The sequence below is a fragment of the Xiphias gladius genome, chromosome 16 (genome assembly GCF_016859285.1).
Source record: "Xiphias gladius isolate SHS-SW01 ecotype Sanya breed wild chromosome 16, ASM1685928v1, whole genome shotgun sequence".
NCBI classification, from domain to species: domain Eukaryota; kingdom Metazoa; phylum Chordata; class Actinopteri; order Istiophoriformes; family Xiphiidae; genus Xiphias; species Xiphias gladius.
Window position 1 is genome coordinate 28,001,383 of NC_053415.1, and position 16,979 is coordinate 28,018,361.

The 16,979-nt window shown below is 44.8% G+C and overlaps 1 protein-coding gene across 1 annotated transcript in view; it reads right to left on the reverse strand.

Annotated features, from left to right (window-relative positions):
- The window catches only part of ttn.2 (titin, tandem duplicate 2), a 247,977-nt gene that overhangs the window by 47,766 nt on the left and 183,232 nt on the right, over positions 1–16,979 (reverse strand). The window contains exons 164-187 of the mRNA XM_040148607.1: positions 14,818–16,822; positions 14,023–14,710; positions 13,660–13,924; positions 13,158–13,484; positions 12,756–13,040; positions 12,325–12,624; positions 11,902–12,204; positions 11,480–11,755; positions 11,031–11,330; positions 10,632–10,934; positions 9,983–10,282; positions 9,605–9,892; positions 9,216–9,518; positions 8,355–8,657; positions 7,899–8,204; positions 6,732–7,019; positions 5,810–6,100; positions 4,877–5,164; positions 4,169–4,756; positions 2,086–2,190; positions 1,795–1,992; positions 1,329–1,625; positions 563–1,150; positions 95–397 (exon numbers count right to left, since the gene is read on the reverse strand). Coding sequence (XP_040004541.1) covers positions 95–397; positions 563–1,150; positions 1,329–1,625; positions 1,795–1,992; positions 2,086–2,190; positions 4,169–4,756; positions 4,877–5,164; positions 5,810–6,100; positions 6,732–7,019; positions 7,899–8,204; positions 8,355–8,657; positions 9,216–9,518; positions 9,605–9,892; positions 9,983–10,282; positions 10,632–10,934; positions 11,031–11,330; positions 11,480–11,755; positions 11,902–12,204; positions 12,325–12,624; positions 12,756–13,040; positions 13,158–13,484; positions 13,660–13,924; positions 14,023–14,710; positions 14,818–16,822 — 9,498 coding nt within the window. The remainder of the gene's footprint in view (positions 1–94; positions 398–562; positions 1,151–1,328; positions 1,626–1,794; positions 1,993–2,085; positions 2,191–4,168; positions 4,757–4,876; positions 5,165–5,809; positions 6,101–6,731; positions 7,020–7,898; positions 8,205–8,354; positions 8,658–9,215; positions 9,519–9,604; positions 9,893–9,982; positions 10,283–10,631; positions 10,935–11,030; positions 11,331–11,479; positions 11,756–11,901; positions 12,205–12,324; positions 12,625–12,755; positions 13,041–13,157; positions 13,485–13,659; positions 13,925–14,022; positions 14,711–14,817; positions 16,823–16,979) is intronic.

Sequence of the window (16,979 nt, forward strand, 5' to 3'; positions counted from 1 at the left end):
TTATGGTGCTCGTATTTTTTTACTTTTCTGCACATGCAACTTTCCTGTTTTATAATGTGATTCAGAATTAAATGAGAAGTCCAGTTTTACTCACACACAATATCCTTGGTCAACACAGGGCATGATGGCTCACTTGGTTCTCCAAATCCAGCCTTGTTCTCAGCAGTGACTCTAAACTCATACTCTACTCCCTCACTCAGGCCTTGCACCTTAAAGCGCAGGTCAGGGATCGTCCTCTTACTGGCTCTCACCCATCTCATTCCTCTCCTCTCTTTCCTCTCTACACAATATCCTCCGATGTCACTTCCGCCATCCTGTGCTGGTCTCTTCCATGAAATGGTGACAGCATTCCTACTGACATTATCAATGTCTGGGGCTGAGGGTGGGCCTGGTGGGCCTGGGCAAACAAAATATGTAGGAACATTTTGGTCAGTTATACAGTGAACACAAAGAATTTTCATCCTATGGTTATCTGTGAATTTTCAATTTTATCATTTTCATATAATTTTCTTTTTAAAAGTATTATAAACGAAATAATCATATATAAACCATATAAACTTACGGAAACTGTCAACCATTTTGACTGGACCAGATTGGCTTGAGTCTCCAATGCCATACTGGTTCACAGCAGACACTCTGAAGATGTACTCATTGCCCTTGATTAGTTTACTGGCTATATATCTGCAGTCCACGACATTTTCAGCTAGCTTGGTCCACTGCAGGCGGCTGGTTTCTCTCTTCTCGAGAATGTAGGACTTAATAGAGGAGCCTCCATCCTCCTCTGGGGGAAGCCAGGTCAGAGTACACTTCTCAGCTGAAATGTTACTGGCTTCAATGGGGCCTGGAGGTCCAGGCGCGTCCAGGACCTTCACCTTTACATGTTCTTCCTTAATGCCGAAGGGATTGCTGGCTGTGATTGTGTATTCGCCTGTGTTCTTCCGGCTTGCGTACTTGATGGACAGAGTAGAGGAGGTGGGGGTGCTGGTAATGGTGTTGATGTCAGAGTTCTTGAACTCACGGCCTCCCTTGGACCAGACAGCAGTGGGTGGAGGTTTGCCAACAATCTTGGAGGCTGAGATCACAATGGTATCTCCTGCCCTGACCGATACACCGTCCTTCATGTCTGGGTCAATAGTGATGGTTGGGGGCTCTGCAGAGAGGACGGAAGAAAGTTGTGTTATAACTGTCTACAGACTTCATAAATTTAAATTCAGGACAAAATGACTTTTAAAGACCTGATATTTGTGAAAATAGAATAAAAACATTTCATGGACCTGCAGTCACTCACAACTGCCAAACTACCTGAATCAATATATTATTCAGCTTACCGTACTCATCCTTGCAGGTCAGAAGTTCAGTAGACTCTGAAGGAGCACTGATAGCCCCAGCAGCATTCTTGGCTCTGATCCTGAATTGATACCCAGATCCCTCTGCCAGGTCAGTGACGGTGAAGGCACAGCCCTGGATGTTGACATGATGGGCCTTCATCCAGGCTTTTCCACCAGCTTCCAGCTTCTCCACCATGTAACCGGTCAGCTTGTAGCCGCCGTCATATTTGGGAGCAGTCCACATCAGGGTGACCATGCTCCTGGTGACGTTAATCACCTCAGGCTTTCCAGGAGGATCTAATAGAACACAAAGTATATGCATTAAAATATAAAGAGAACACAAGACATGCTTTTAAAAACAGCATTTACATTTTTCCATTCAAGTATTTAATACTGTAATAAAAACTGGAGAGTTGCCAAAGAAGAATTTACTTCTTCATGTTAGGAAAAAAAGCAGCAAACTCACCAATAGGATCCAAGGCAACCACAGCCTCAGTGACCTTGCTTGCCTTCCCTAGGCCAGCAATGTTCATGGCCATCACCCTGAACTCGTACTCTAGTCCCTCTATCAGGCCAGTCACTCTGCACTCTTTCACTCTCAGAGGAGTCTTATTGGCCCGTTTCCACATTAGACTGTTCCGCTCCTTAAACTCCACATGATATCCTACAGAGAACACAAAATACGTTAGCCGCGATGATTGCTGTTTTCTATTTGCTCATGCTTAACTATAAGCTAATATCCATCACAGTCTTCTACCGGTAATTGGGGAGCCACCAGTGTCCCTTGGATCAGCCCAAGTCAGGATGGCAGACTCATGGCGGATGCTCACAATTTCTGGAGGAGCAGGCGCCTCGGGCACATCTGAGGATTGCAAGACAGAGGGGTGAAAGGATTAGGAAAGAATGCAAGAAATGAAAATCCTTCTTACAAACCACAGTCAGTTGTAAAAGTCTTAGCATAGCCACCAGTGCCTGAGACAGTTTAGTTTGTCTTCATGAAGCACAGTAACTTTTACTGTTACATTCTTGCACATGCAATAGTATTCATTTTTTGTACTTTGCATTAAAACTTTGTACCTCGACACACAATGTGAATTTCTAAAAGGTTTATCCAACATAAGCATTTCAATCAGTTTGTTGGTTGGGTCACTATTTTAAAAAGACTTATGAAAGATTGATAATATAAAATAAAGATACGTTTTCTATGCATGTCCATCTTGCCAAAGCAGCATATTATTATTTTTAAATTAATTCCAATCTGCAAACAAACTTAATCTTAAAAATTTATCTGGTCTCATTATCAGCATCCAATTTTCCTAAATTCGAGGAGCAGCCAGGGGTATGAGATAGCTTTTTTTTTTTTTTTTATAGCTTTGTTGATTGGATTTTCAACATATCCTTTATTTACAAAATAATCGCACTAGTAAACTATTTAGTAGGACTACAAAGCAACACATCAAAAAAACAAAACATCTAAACAGAGTGTGGGACAAGAACATAACAACAACATCAACAACAACAAAAAAAAAAACCTATTTATGTACACCATTCAGCCAGAACATTAAAACCAGTTACCGGTTTTAATGTTTTGAGTGAATCTGTATATACATATATACAGAATGTGCTTATTGATCCTTTAAGTGTCTACTTTTTCCATCTTTGTGCAATTTAAAATGGTTTTCATCCAGAGAGTATGGGAAAGGCGTGCTGAGGATTACCATCTGAGCAAGATTAATCGCCAATGTAGTGAGAACGGTAATTACATCCTGATTCATGTATTAAATGTCACCGCAGAAAACAGTAAAACATGGGTAACGCCAAAACATATGAACATGATTTGCGGGACTCAGGTTACATTGTACACAGTTAGAGCTTACATCCTTGTATATTTGGGTTGATCTTAGTTTGGTCCAATGAGCCCTGTAAATGAGTTTGCATTGGAGGAGTCCCAATAGAGGAGAGGTGATCCCTTTTGAGTGTCTCTACCCATAATTAATCTGATATTTCCTCACCCAGTTCCTCCTCCCATTGAGATTTAATGTCGTTTAGTGAGGTGGCTTGTAAAGAACAAGTTTGTCTATAGATAGTTGTCAGTATTTCAAAGTAGGGGGGGGGTTGGAAAAGAGTCAAACTGTGTGTCATCAGGGAGACCCAGGAATCAAGGATCTATGCAGGGAGAACCCAAAAAAATGATGCCTGGAAAGACTAAATTTAGCCGATAGTTGCTCAAACATGGTAAATGTATGGATAATCTTGAGCTCTCTAAACCTGGCTAACTGATATCTAACGTCTAAATTGGATCCAGATCCTCAATGTTGTTTTGACACATACATTTTTAGTACAGGAGTGTTAACAGCCTGCAACGAAATAGTGAGAGAGGGAGACAAAGCCAAATTGGGGGTGGAGACATCTCTTTGCAACCAGTCTCGAATGAACCTGAGATTAGGAGCAAAAGGGTGAGACAATTTCACTCATTCAAAAGTTTTTCTAGAAATAAGAGTCAGTATCTTGAAACAAGACAAACCGGTAACATCACTACACTAGAATAAAAAAAATTACATTTGTGGAATTTTTTTTTGGAAAACTTGAAATTGGAAATAATTTCACCCAACCAACTGATTTTTTTGGCCTGATTCAAGAAACATTTATGACTCAAGGTCTGAAAATGACATTTGATGTATTTTTAGAGTAAATATTATCAAAACTTCTGTGAAAGGAGACTGACCACTTGGAGGTAAAACACTGTAACTAACAACAGATGGACCATAATAGACGTAGTTGCCTCAGGCCAAAATGGAATGAAAAATTTAATTAGCATTATGCAGAAGTGAGATACTCACTGAATGGATGCTGGGCAATGACAGGTTCAGACCTCAGATACTCTCCAACCCCATACTTGTTCTCAGCAAACACTCTAAAGATATACTCCAGTCCATCGTGGAGCCTGATCACCCTCATGGTAGTCTTCTGGATGGCTGAAGCCACCGTGGCCCACTTATTGTCTGTCGTCCTCCTCTTCTCCACAATGTAGTTAGACACCTCTGCACCGCCATCATCTTTGGGTGGTCCCCACTCGAGGGTGATGCCGTCGGCTGTGATCTCGTCAAACTTAATGGGTCCAGTACAGATGCCTGGCTTGCCAACCACCTTCAGCTGGAACTTGCAGTCCTTGGAGCCAGCGCTGTTCCTGACGTTGATGGTGTAAGTGTCAGCATCTCCTCTCTGGCAGTCTCTTATTAGCAGCGTGGTGACACCCTGAGATGCCTCAACACACATCCGTCCAGTGTCTCCAAGTGCCACATCGCCCTTCTTCCAGGTGGCAGTGGGATAGGGTACTCCGGTGATGGGGATATTGATACGCTTGGTGCTGCCCTCCTTCACCACGTAGCAGCCATCAGGAAGACTGCTCAAGTTGCAGTCAGGTAGCACTGAAATCCAAAGGAATTTGATAATCAGAAAATAGTTGGACACAATTTTATGTGCTAGCAAAACATCCAACTATAACAAACAATATCTGGAATGATGGCTGTGTCAGTCCGATTTCTTACCAAACTGGTCCTTGGCAACAACAGTGAGCTCAGTGGGTGGTCCCTCCCCAGACTCATTGAGTGCCTTGACTCTGAACAAGTACTCCTTGCCCTCATTCAGCTCGCCAATGGTGTGTGAGGTGTGCTTGCCCTTGAGGATCTGCTTCCATTTGTCTTCGCCTTCACTCTGCTCCAGGATGTAAGCAGTAATGTGGCTTCCACCATTGCTGATGGGCTTCTTCCAGCCCAGGGTGATGGAGTCCTTGGTGGTCTTCTGAGCTTTGAAGTCCGTCACTGGACCTGGTTGCTCTGAAGAGGGAGCGGAGCTGGGTTAAGACTAGGCATGTGGTTTGTGTTAAACAAGATGTGTTTAATGTGGATGATGCTTTAGTACTTTGGACAAGTTCCCTAGCCTCAGATTTAAATAAAACGTGTAGCTTTGTTTGACTCCTGATATATCTTGGTTCTTGGCTACTGATCTCGACCATTACTCTTAGGTCCAGTTCTGATTGTTTTGTCTGCTTTGTTTTTTTGTTTTGTTTTTTGGTCCAATTGCAGTCAGGGCAGTAGCTACTATTGAGGACACTGAATTTATGTCCTATGCATTTTTGGGGGGAAATTTGAAGGTTAAGATTTTTTTAATTAAAACTCATATATGGTGGTTATTTAATTTGATGGAAACTCTGTTTCCTCTAATACATGGTACAAAACATACATGTTTCATTTCTCTGAGTTTAAATAAAGGTTTTAAAATGGCAATTCCACTCAGTATTGAGTGTAAAAGTAACTGGACCACTCTAATCTAGTTGAGGCGTATATAAAATAGTCCCTTTTACGTACTCAATTACTCTACTGCAGTCTATTGTACTGTACTCTAATGTACTCAAAAGTCTACTGTACTGTGCAAAAAAATGTATCATAATTAACAAAACAACAACAGTGACTTGTAGCTACCTGAGGCTCGGACGCTGCCGGCAGTCTCGCAGCCCTCTCCGATGCCATACGCATTTTCGGCTAGCACTCTGAAGCAGTAGGCCTGTCCCGCTTCCAGGTTGGTAATCCTGAAGGAAATCTTGGGGCAGTCTGCTGCCACACAGGTCCAGGCCTTCCTCTCAGCCAGACGTTTCTCTACAATGTAGCTCTTCACCGGGCTGCCACCATCAATCAGCGGGGCATCCCAGGTGATGCAGGCGTGGCTTCTGGAGGTCTCCTTTACGATCAGGTTCACAGGCGGTCCAGGAGAATCTGGAGAGGAAGAGAAGCAGTAAAACTGGCTCAGAGCTTGTTGTTGAATGAACTGAATTGAACTGCAATACAAGTCAGGTCGTAGATGCACCTGATGGGAGTGAAAACATCTTTTCATTATTCCTGGGAGGAAATATATTATTTGGTGAAAAGGATTTCCAGGTTCAGCAGATATTTTTAGCTTATGGGTACACTGTATAATTTTTCATAAATTATTGTCTAACTTCACAGCTATATTGCTCAATAATAATCTTTTTCTAATACTACTTTTTACGAAATATAATACTGCCTCTTACTGTTCCAGTGAGCACAGTTTTGGTGATTTGCAGGTGAAAAGACATCTGGAAAGCAGGGTAAAACCTGGATTGCTTCCGGTTAAAAAGTGAACATTTTGAAATAGTGAATAAGATAAATATAACCATTGGTTCAACAACTGTATATGAAAGCGTTGCAGGTTCATAAAAGAAACTGACCTGCACTGACCTTTACTCAAGGATAAACTGACTTGATTTTAACCCCAGAAGCCTAGTTTTCTTTCCACCTGTAACATACCAAACCCATGCTCATTGGGGTGACTGTACTCCTTTTCATTTTCCTCATTAGGTTTCTTTCTGCTGTCAGCCATTTTTACCAAGGACCTTGACCACGATGGTGTAGCTCTTGGAGCCGCTGCTGTTCTCCAGCGTTAGGATGTATTTTCCGGCATCGTATCTGTTAATGTCCTCAATCATCAGTAAGGTGTCCCAGTCTGATGTCTTGATCAGCAGGCCCTGCCTATCCTTCAGGTTGGCGTTCATCTTCGTCCATGTCACCTTCGGTGGTGGGCGCCCTCTTAGCGGGACGTAGAGCCTCATGGTGACACCGGCTCGAAGAACCAAAGCCTTTCTCAAGTCAGCATCCAGTTCAGCTTCAGGAGCAACTGGAGGAGAGACAGAAACTCACTTAGTTATCATAACTTTACTGTTGTATCACATCTGAGTTCTACAATATTTATTCAATCTGACCTTGTCTGGTTTTCTGTATCTCTTCTAGCAAGGGCAACTGATTGTACTAAGAATACATGCTGTTTATGCATGGATAATTAGCTGTCTGAAATGAGTGTCGATGCAAAATTAAGTATCCTGAAATTAACCATTGAGGCAGATCCAAAGATTGCTATGATGCTCAATCTACGTTGTAGATTTGTTTTCTTGATCAACCATAGAGGACTTTATCATTGTTATGATTTGGACTTTTACCAAAGAACAATGGTCAATTAGATTTAGAAAATGTTTACTTTTACTGAAGAAGCTCAATTGTGCTCAAGTGTTACTAGTTAACTAAGTTTGCTAAATGAAAAAACAGTGAACATACAGTACGGTCCTATGTTTTCATGTCGTTTTCTTGCAATGAATAGGTATTCATTTTTACCGATGATTGAGATCATGTGAGGAGAAACTTGTGGTTTGGGGCCACAGCATATTAGTTGACACTAGCTATGAAATCTTAGTCATCCTGCATAGTTTTCATGTCTTCATTAGCCTATGTCTGCTACTACCAAATGATTCATGACAGGTTTAAATCAAAATTTTTTAATTTGTCAAGAATTTTATTAAGTCACGTCATGAAATATTGGCACAAACGGGGAGACCGGTAGCTAATTCCGCAAATAATTCATTTATTTTTACTAAAGTGCTACCGCTGTACTGAACTTGATTCGTTAAATGATGTAAAAGATAAACTACTTGATTCACATGACTTCATGCTTAGAGGGTATTTTTCAAAGTAAAGTGGTATAATAAACAGTTGAGGAATGTACTTAGGATGTCCTTGGCCATGTGGTTTCCAGGGACTTCACTGGGCTCGCTGTAGCCAATCTTGTTGACAGCGATGACTCTGAACTGGTACTCTGTGTTGTCCATCAGGCCAGTCACCAAGAATTTTGTGGCCTGGAGCTTTTTCGGGATGTTGCACTTTGTCCAGTCCTCGGCTTCTGCTCGTTTGCACTCCACCAGGTAGCCAATAATCTCACAGCCACCGTCGTACGCAGGTTTGGTCCAGCTAAGGCTGATGGAGCTCTTGGTGGAGTCCACCACCTTGGGGAAGGCAGGTGGGCCAGGAGGATCTGGAGAATTATAATGTTGCATGTTATTATTTTATAAGAAAAAATCCACTGATAATTTGATCAATTAAAAAGAATTGTTAATATCAGCCTTGTCCGTTTGATGCATCTTTGTTTAATTTCTGAAATGTGTCTTTTAAAGCATATACTCACAGACAGGATCGACAGCTAGTGCAGCATTGGTTGCATCACTGGGTTTGCCCAGACCAGCCTTGTTCATGGCGATGACTCTGAACTCGTACTCAGAGCCCTCAGTCAGCTGAACAGCTTTGATGGTCCTGTCAATGACTGGCCGGCGGTTGATTTTAGCCCAGGTCAGTTCAGTGGCTTCACGTTTCTCCACCATGTAGCCCAGAATGGGAGCCTTGCCGTCATTAGCTGGAGCCTTCCAGCTGATTGTCATGGAGTTCTTGGTAATGTTGGTTATGACTGGTGGCTCACATGGACCGGGAACATCTGACGGAAAAGATAATGTCATGATAAAATCCCATCAGTCTTTGAATTTATCTTATCTCATCAACAGGTAAAATGCGCTGCCTCGTCAATCAAGTATTCATCCACATAGTGATTTAGAAGGGACTGAACTCAAAAATTAAATTATTAAAAACAAGGTTGATGAATGACTGATACATTGGCCAGATCATGTAAATTGTAAATGTTATCAGCAGAATGCTGAATGATAAATGAAGGAAAGAGTTTGATAGTAAATAAAGATTTTTATCATATAATTTAAACATACTTCAACAGGCTTAGTCATTGCAATGTTTCCAACTTTGACCAACCTAACACGATTTTTTTCAACATACAAAATATTTGTGGAGACATGTCAGAGAATTATTGTAATTAGTCACTAAGATGATCGTTTTTGTGGACATTTTCCTTTTTGTACTATATTCAGCACTTTTCAAAGAGACTTCAGTACAGTAAAAGTTTTCTTAAAGTCTGTATCCAGTAGCCATTTAAGGAATTGCAGCCTAGTTCCTTTAATGGCCAATTGTAGTGGTCTGAACATACCGTATGGGTTCTTGACCATTATGGCATCAGTCATGATGGGGTCTCCCACACCATACTGGTTCTCAGCACTGACTCTGAACTGGTACTCATGTCCTTCAATGAGTTTCTCCACCGAGCAGTCGGTGATGTGTCCGTGGATGTTGGAGGTTACCAGTGCCCAGTTGGCCCTGCTTGTCTCACGCTTCTCGATGATGTAGTTGGTTATCTCAGAACCGCCGTCTGCAAGTGGGGGCTCCCATCGCAGTTTAACACGGTCTGCAAACACTTTAGTAATTTTCACAGAGGCTGGAGGGCCTGGTTTGTCTGCAGGGGAAACAGGGGGAGGTTAGTTTCTTTGTTCTTTGTTAAAGAATAGCCTAGGCAAAATTGTAAAATAAAATATAACTTACCAAGCACCTTGACCTTGATGGTGGCGTACTTGGTGCCATTGATGTTCTCGGCAGTTATTGTGTAGTCTCCAGACTCCCTCCTGGTGACAGAGTAGAGCTCCAGCAGGTGGACATGTTTCTTGTGGGTCATCTTCATTCCTTCGGTGAGGACCAGAGGCACTCCATCTCTCTTCCAGCTCACCTTTGGCAGCGGCTTGCCAAACACTTCAGCGTCCAGGCAGACGTTCTCTCCGGCTTTTACCACGATCAGGTTCTTCATGTTGACACCCAGTTCCACACGAGGAGAAACTGCCCGGGGGGAGGAGAGAGAATAATCGTAATTATTTGTCAATAACTTGATTTGTCAGACACAGTTTTCCTTCCTCTTTGGAGTTTTACCATTTTCTGCGATGACAGGTATGGGGTCGGACAGCTCTGATGGCAGGCTGATGTTGATAGCCGTCTTGGCGATGATTCTAAACTGGTACTGTTGGCCCTCCTCCAGACCGGTCACCACATAGTTCTCCGTCTGGATGTTCATGCAGTTGGCATTACAGCGAGTCCACTTCTCCTCTGGAAGCTTTGTGTACTCCACGTAGTAGCCAATCAGCTTGCTGCCGCCATCATGCTTAGGACGGCTCCAAACCAGTGACACGGAGTGCTTGGTCACATCCATGGGTTCTGGTTTACCTGGTGGGTCTGGGTGGAAAGAAACAAAGGTGTGTAGAAAGAGTGGGAACTTAGGTGGTGTGACTGGCCTGAAAACTAAATTTCACATGCAGTAATATGGCCTCAAGTGGAACATTCAAATAAAAGGCTCATAAAAAAAAGCCAAATTAAGTGAAGACCCAGACTCTCCTTAATTTCAGTTATCTTAAGATTGTAACGTAAGGATTTCCCTGTACCCAGACAGTTTTGTCATAACACTCCCTGGAGTATGTTATTTTTATGTCTGTGTTTTTCTTTAACCTAACTTTTTTTTAACAAAACAAATATGTTGAAACCATGAGCAAATTATGTTGTGATCAACTGAAGGACATTTTCATACCAACAGCAGTCCTGGCAGTGATGAAGTCAGTCTGTTTGCAAGGTTTGCCCTGTCCAGCCAGGTTGTGTGCAGACACTCTAAACGTGTACTCCAGGCCCTCGATCAGGTTGCTGCAGGTGTACTGAGTGGCTTTGACCATGGATTCATTGGCCTTCACCCACAGAAGGCTGTTCCTCTCCTTCTTTTCAATGGAATATCCAGCAATGGGGCTGCCGCCATCGCTGCTGGGACGCTCCCATGACAGGATGACGAAGTCCTTGTTGACCTTGTTGATCTGCAGGTTTCTGGGCTCACTGGGAGGATCTATAAAGAAAAACAACAATTAGTAAATAGTGTCATAGCTGTATATCTGGTTATCAATAATGGACCAAAAAAAGTTATGTTTTCATTCAGACTCACCAAAGGGATATCTGGCGATCATCTTCTCAGAATAAATGGGCTCAGAGATGCCGAACCTGTTCTCAGCACGGACTCGGAAGCCGTACTCTTTGCCAGGTGTCAGTTTGGTGATTCTGAAGCTGGTTTTAGTGCAGGATGTGGACACAGGGATCCAGTCGCCCTGGCTGACGTCACACTTCTCCACAATGTAGTTGGTGATGTTGCTGCCGCCGTCCTCTTGTGGCGAGTTCCACAACAGTGTGCAGGCATCTATGTCCAGTTCGGTGATCTCTAGAGGAGCTTCAGGGGGTCCAGGAATGTCTGCAGAGACACAGATGACGAGTCATTAATGATGATATCAATAGCTTACACCTAATCAATCTTTTATTCATCATTCACATTTTAAGGATTATCTGTATCTTTTCAGTTTAGAACCAGCGGATTCAGGAGTGTCTGTTGTTCAAACTGACCCATGACGATGACTCTGAGGATTTGGTTGATCTTGGCAGTGCTGTTCTCAGCTGACAGGCTGTAGTAGCTGCTGTCCTTTCTTGTCACGTTCTTGATGATTAGTGTGCAGGTTGTCAGTGTCTTTACAACAGACAGTCGGTCAGATGTCAGCACATCCTCGTTGCCCTGCTTCCACTTGCAGTAGGGAGCGGGTTTACCTGCCACAATGGCCTCAATCACCATCCTGGACCCAGCTCTGACTGTCACAGTGTCGGGCATGATGACCTTAGGAGCCACTACAAGTAGAAGAAACAACAAAACTTAAGTTTAACGAAATGATTTCAACTTATACATTTTTTTTCTAGCTTTAAATTAAATATTTCAATTAGTAACAGTCTGTCAGTATAGACTATTATAGTAGAATTTAGGTCTGTCTACTCACTGAGCTGCTCCTTGATCTCAAACACTCCTTCTGCCTCTCGGGCCAAGCTGACTCCCACTGAGTTCCTGGCTGCGACTCTGAACTTGTACTTCTTTCCTTCCTTAAGACCAACCACCACAATGGTCAGGTCTTTGACCACAGAGTAAGGTGTCCACTTGTCCTCAGGTGCGCCCTCCTCTTGGTAGTCCACCACATAACCGTTGATCTTGGCTCCTCCGTCTCTCAGTGGCTTCAGCCAACCAAGTGTGGCACTGTTTCTGGTGATATCCAACACGTCCATCTTTTTCGGAGGGTCAGGCTCACCTGGATGCAACACACAGCAGGTATTAAGAAGGGTAAACACAAAGGAAAAGCAAAAGAGGCAGAGGAACACAGGGGGCTGACATACTAAACCTTATTCATACTGTCTTTGGTGATACTCACTGATAGGATCAACAGCCAGGTAGGACCTAGCTGAGTCCTGAGGAACTCCGATGCCATACTTGTTGCAGGCCGTGACTCTGAAGTAGTACTCAATGCCAGGTGTCATGTTGGTCACCTTGAAGCTGGTCTTCTTTAAGTCTTCTGTGCACTTGTTCCATGTCTTCCTATCCACCTCCCGTTTCTCCACAATGTAGTTGAGGATGGGGCTGCCACCATCATTCTCTGGTGGCAACCAGGACAGCTGAGCTGTTGTCTTGGTGACATCAGTTGCCTCCAGGCCACCGACGGGACCAGGAGTGTCTGCAGAGGATAAATTTAATAATCACTTGTATGGTATGATAGTATGGATTGCTTACCTGTGAAAAAGTAACTTTGTTTAAAAAGACAAGCGTTGTAAAAATTAAGTTTATCAATATTTTTCTGTTTCTCACCGAGCACTTTGACACGGACATATACAGCTTTTTCTCCAGCTGAGTTGGACAGAGTCAGCGAGTATCTCCCAGAATCCTCTCTGGTGCTCTCAGGGATGACCAGGAAGGACATGGTGTCAACCTGGTCCACGTGACCTCGTCGGACCACATTGTCCACACCCAGGCGCTTCCAGGTAACCTTGGGGGCGGGCCTTCCTCTGATCACAGCAAAAAGCCTGATTGGACAGCCGGCCCGGACAGCCAGGCCTTTTCTCAGACTGGCATCCAGCTCGATCTCTGGAGCCTCTGTTGCCATGAAAACACATTAGTGTTAAGATCATTACAATGTTATTAACATTAACCATGTTACAATGGATTTATTAGGTTACAGCTGCTGTTGGCTATAGCAATGTTCCTTCTTACCCAGGATCTCCTTGGGAAAGACAGCCTCCTTCAAGTAGGCGTGGCGTCCCCAGCCCACCTGGTTTTGGGCAGACACCTTGAACTCGTACTCCTGCTTCTCATCCAGCTGGCCAATGGTGAATTCTTTGAGCACCAATGGGCCATGGGTGTCAATTCTCTTCCAGCCCTCTGTGGGCTTCTCAGGGTCTGCCTCACTTTTCAGCCTCATGTCCAAACTGTAGCCAATAATGGGTGCACCACCATCGTACACTGGTTTAGACCAGGACAATGTGATAGAGGTCTTGGTGCTGTCAGCCACCTTTAGGCCTGCAGGTGGACCTGGGGGCTCTGCAGGTAGAGACAGTAAAACAAAGGTCAATAAAAATACTGGAACATAAGAAGACAGTGGAGAATCATCATTTACATCTCTGATATCTTAAGCTCCCTGTTTAACTCATGTTCTATGGCAAAAAATCTGAAGAATTTTTTGAAAGACATAAATTGAGCTGTGACAACAACTCACCGATGGGATCTTTGGCTGCAACGGGTCTGCAGGGTTTGCTGGGCTCTCCCAGACCAACCTCGTTCTCAGCCTTCACCCTGAACTGGTACTCGTGATTAGGAATTAGGTTGGTGACTTTCATGCGTCTCTCGGAGATGGGGCTCTTGGTACACGGCACCCAGCGCACTGCCCTCTTCTCTTTCCTCTCCAGAATGTAACCGGTGATCGACTTTCCTCCATCGTTCTCAGGAGGAGCCCATACCACCGTCATCTCATCTTTACTCACCTGCATCACATAAAATATGTGATTAATGGAGAAACTTGTTTTTACAACTAGGTCAGACATGGATGGAAAATCAATAAAATAGGAAGTCTTTCACTTACCTTGGTGACATCTGGGGCATCAGGGGGTCCAGGTTTGTTGAACTGAGTCTTGACAGTGACAGGCTTGCTCTCCATGGCGGGGCCGGTTCCCATCTTGTTTTCAGCCCTCACTCTGAAGATATACTCGTTGCCCTCCACTAGACGAGTGACGTTGCAGTACGGTGTGACTACAGAGGCTGAGTATGTAGACCAGACCATCCTCCTTGTCTCGCATTTCTCCAAGATGAAGCTGTCTACCTCGCAACCTCCATCATCCTCCGGAGCATCCCACACCACTCTGCACTTGTCGGCTCCGGTGCCAGTAATCCTGAGGTTCCTTACTGGCCCAGGGACATCCAGGACGTTGACATTGGCATATCCTGTGAACGTGCCAGCTGGGTTGGTGGCAGTGATGATATACTTTCCGCTGTCAGTGCGTCTTGACTTGGTCATAAGGAACTTGGAGTAATCTAGGCCAGTCTCCCAGCTAATTCTGGGGTTGTCTCCAACAGCCTTGTCTTTTGTCCATTTGACCTCAGGCTGGGGCTTTCCTCTCAGGGCGGCCTCCATCCTGACTGACTCTCCAGCCTTCACTGTCAGAGTTCCGGATAGTTTCAGGTCAATGACAGGCTTCTGGAGCTCCTCCCTCACCAGAATATCAGCAAGTTTCACCCAGGCACTTTCGCCTCCTTCATTGACGGTCTGCACCCTTGATAAGAAATTATGGGAATTATTATTTTAAAGCAATATACATTAGATTGGGTGATAATCAAGGAGGCACCCTGCAAAACAATCAGTATGAATGAGGTAACCTACCTGAAGGTGTACGTCTGGTTCTCTACACACTTGTCAGCCAGGAAGAAGGTGTCAGTGAGAATGCCAGTGTTTAGTTTCTCCCATTCCTCAGCATCTTTGGCTTTGCACTCCAGGTTGTAGGAGAGGTTGGGGCTGCCACCATCATAGTCAGGCTTCCTCCATCTCAGATAGACGTGGTTCTTACCAATGTCAGTAGCTCTGAAGTTCTCAGGCTCACCAGGCTTCTCGATGGGGTCAATGGCCAGTAGAGGGGTCTTGGTCTCCACAGAGGGTCCAGGCCCCATCTTGTTCTCGGCGCAGACACGGAAAAGGTACTCGTGGCCCTCCATCAGCTTGGCCTTGATCTTGCGATTGGTGCAGTTGGAGGAGATCATAGACCACATGCTAATGCTGGGCTCACGGCACTCCACAATGTAGTTGGTGATCTCGGATCCACCGTTGTCGTTAGGGGCCTCCCAGTTGATCATGCATGAGTCCTTGGTTGCATAGGTAATGTTCAGGTTCTGGCAGTGGCTGGGTCTGTCTAACACATTGACTGTGATGGTGCAGGAGGCCTCACCACCCTCATTTGAAGCCTTAAGGATGTATTTGCCATGGTCAGCTCTTGTAGCCTCCTTGATCCTCAGGTTGACCACAGGCAGGTTCTGAGTGATGGTGACGCGTTTGTTGTTCTCCAAAACTGTCTCGTCCTTCAACCAAAGTACTTCGGGGTCAGGACGGGCCTTGATGTAACCGATGATGTTGATGTTGTGTCCGACACGCACAGTGACACGATCGCGGCAGGTGGCTTCCATCTCAATCTCTGGAGGGATGAGAATATCCTGAGCAGTAATGGACTCTGGGATTTCTCTCGGCTCTCCATCTCCGATCATGTTTGAGGCACGGACTCTGAATCTGTAGGTCGCGCCCTCCTCCAGACCATTCACTCTGTAGGCACACTGCTTTATGAAATCGTCCAGGTTCACTTTTTTCCATTCTTCAGTATCTGCTTTTTTAATTTCCACAGTGTAGCCGAGGATAGGGCTGCCCCCGTCTTTTGTGGGTTTGGTCCACACCAGGTCAGCGGTGGTCTTGCTGTAATCTTTAACTTTAGGGTTGACAGGGGGACTGGGGACGGTGATAGGCCTGCAGGGCTTGCAGGGGTCAGAGATGGGAGAAGGGCCACTGTAGCCGGCAATATTCTCAGCAAAAACTCTGAACTCGTACTCATTGCCCTCATATAAACCCAGGACTCTGTACCTCAGGTCCTTGCAGGGTGTCTTATTGACACGGATCCACTTTCCTCCCATGTGTCTACGCTCGATGATGTAGCCGGTGATCTGGCTGCCACCGTCAGACAGGGGCATGGTCCAGCCGACTGTAACAGCATCATCTGAAATATCGGAGGTCTGTGGCTTACCAGGGGGGCTGGGCGGCATGAAGGAGTGCTCAGCAACAGTGGGCTTACTCTCCAGAGGAGCGCCAATGCCCATCTTGTTCGCAGCACGAATGCGAACCACATACTCCACTCCCTTCTGTAGGCGTGTAATTCTGAGCTGGGTGGCGAGGCTGCCAGAGCTCACACCTCCCCAGGTCTCCTTGTTGGACTCTCTCTTCTCCACGATGTAGTTGGTGACAGGGCTACCACCATCATCCTTTGGAGGACGCCATTCAATCATCATGGAGTCAGGAGTGACTTCCAGGATGTTAGCAGGTCCAATCGGAGCAGCGGGAACATCCAGGACGGTGACGTTCAAGGCAACTGTCTTGGTTCCAGCTGGGTTGGACACAGTGAGCAGGTAGGTGCCAGTGTGGTTCCTGGTGCACTCATTAATGATGAGCACAGTGGAGAAGTTGTCAGTGTCAATCTTGACATTGCCCTGGCTGATGATCTCCTCTCCTTCAATGGACCACTTGGCAGTGGGAATGGGGATTCCTCTCATAATAGCTGGTAACCTGATGGTGGTGCCAGCCTTCACAATGATGCCTTCAATGAGCTTAACGTCCACCTCGACAATCGGGGGCACTGTGAACATGCAGACAGAGGAAGTCATCGCTACTATACTCATTATGTTCAAAAACACTGAATCATCAATGTTAATGTTAACCAACAGATTACCAAATAGTGGTACACCGATAGCATTTCTTTGTTTTCACCACCAACATTAAGTAGATCAGCTGAT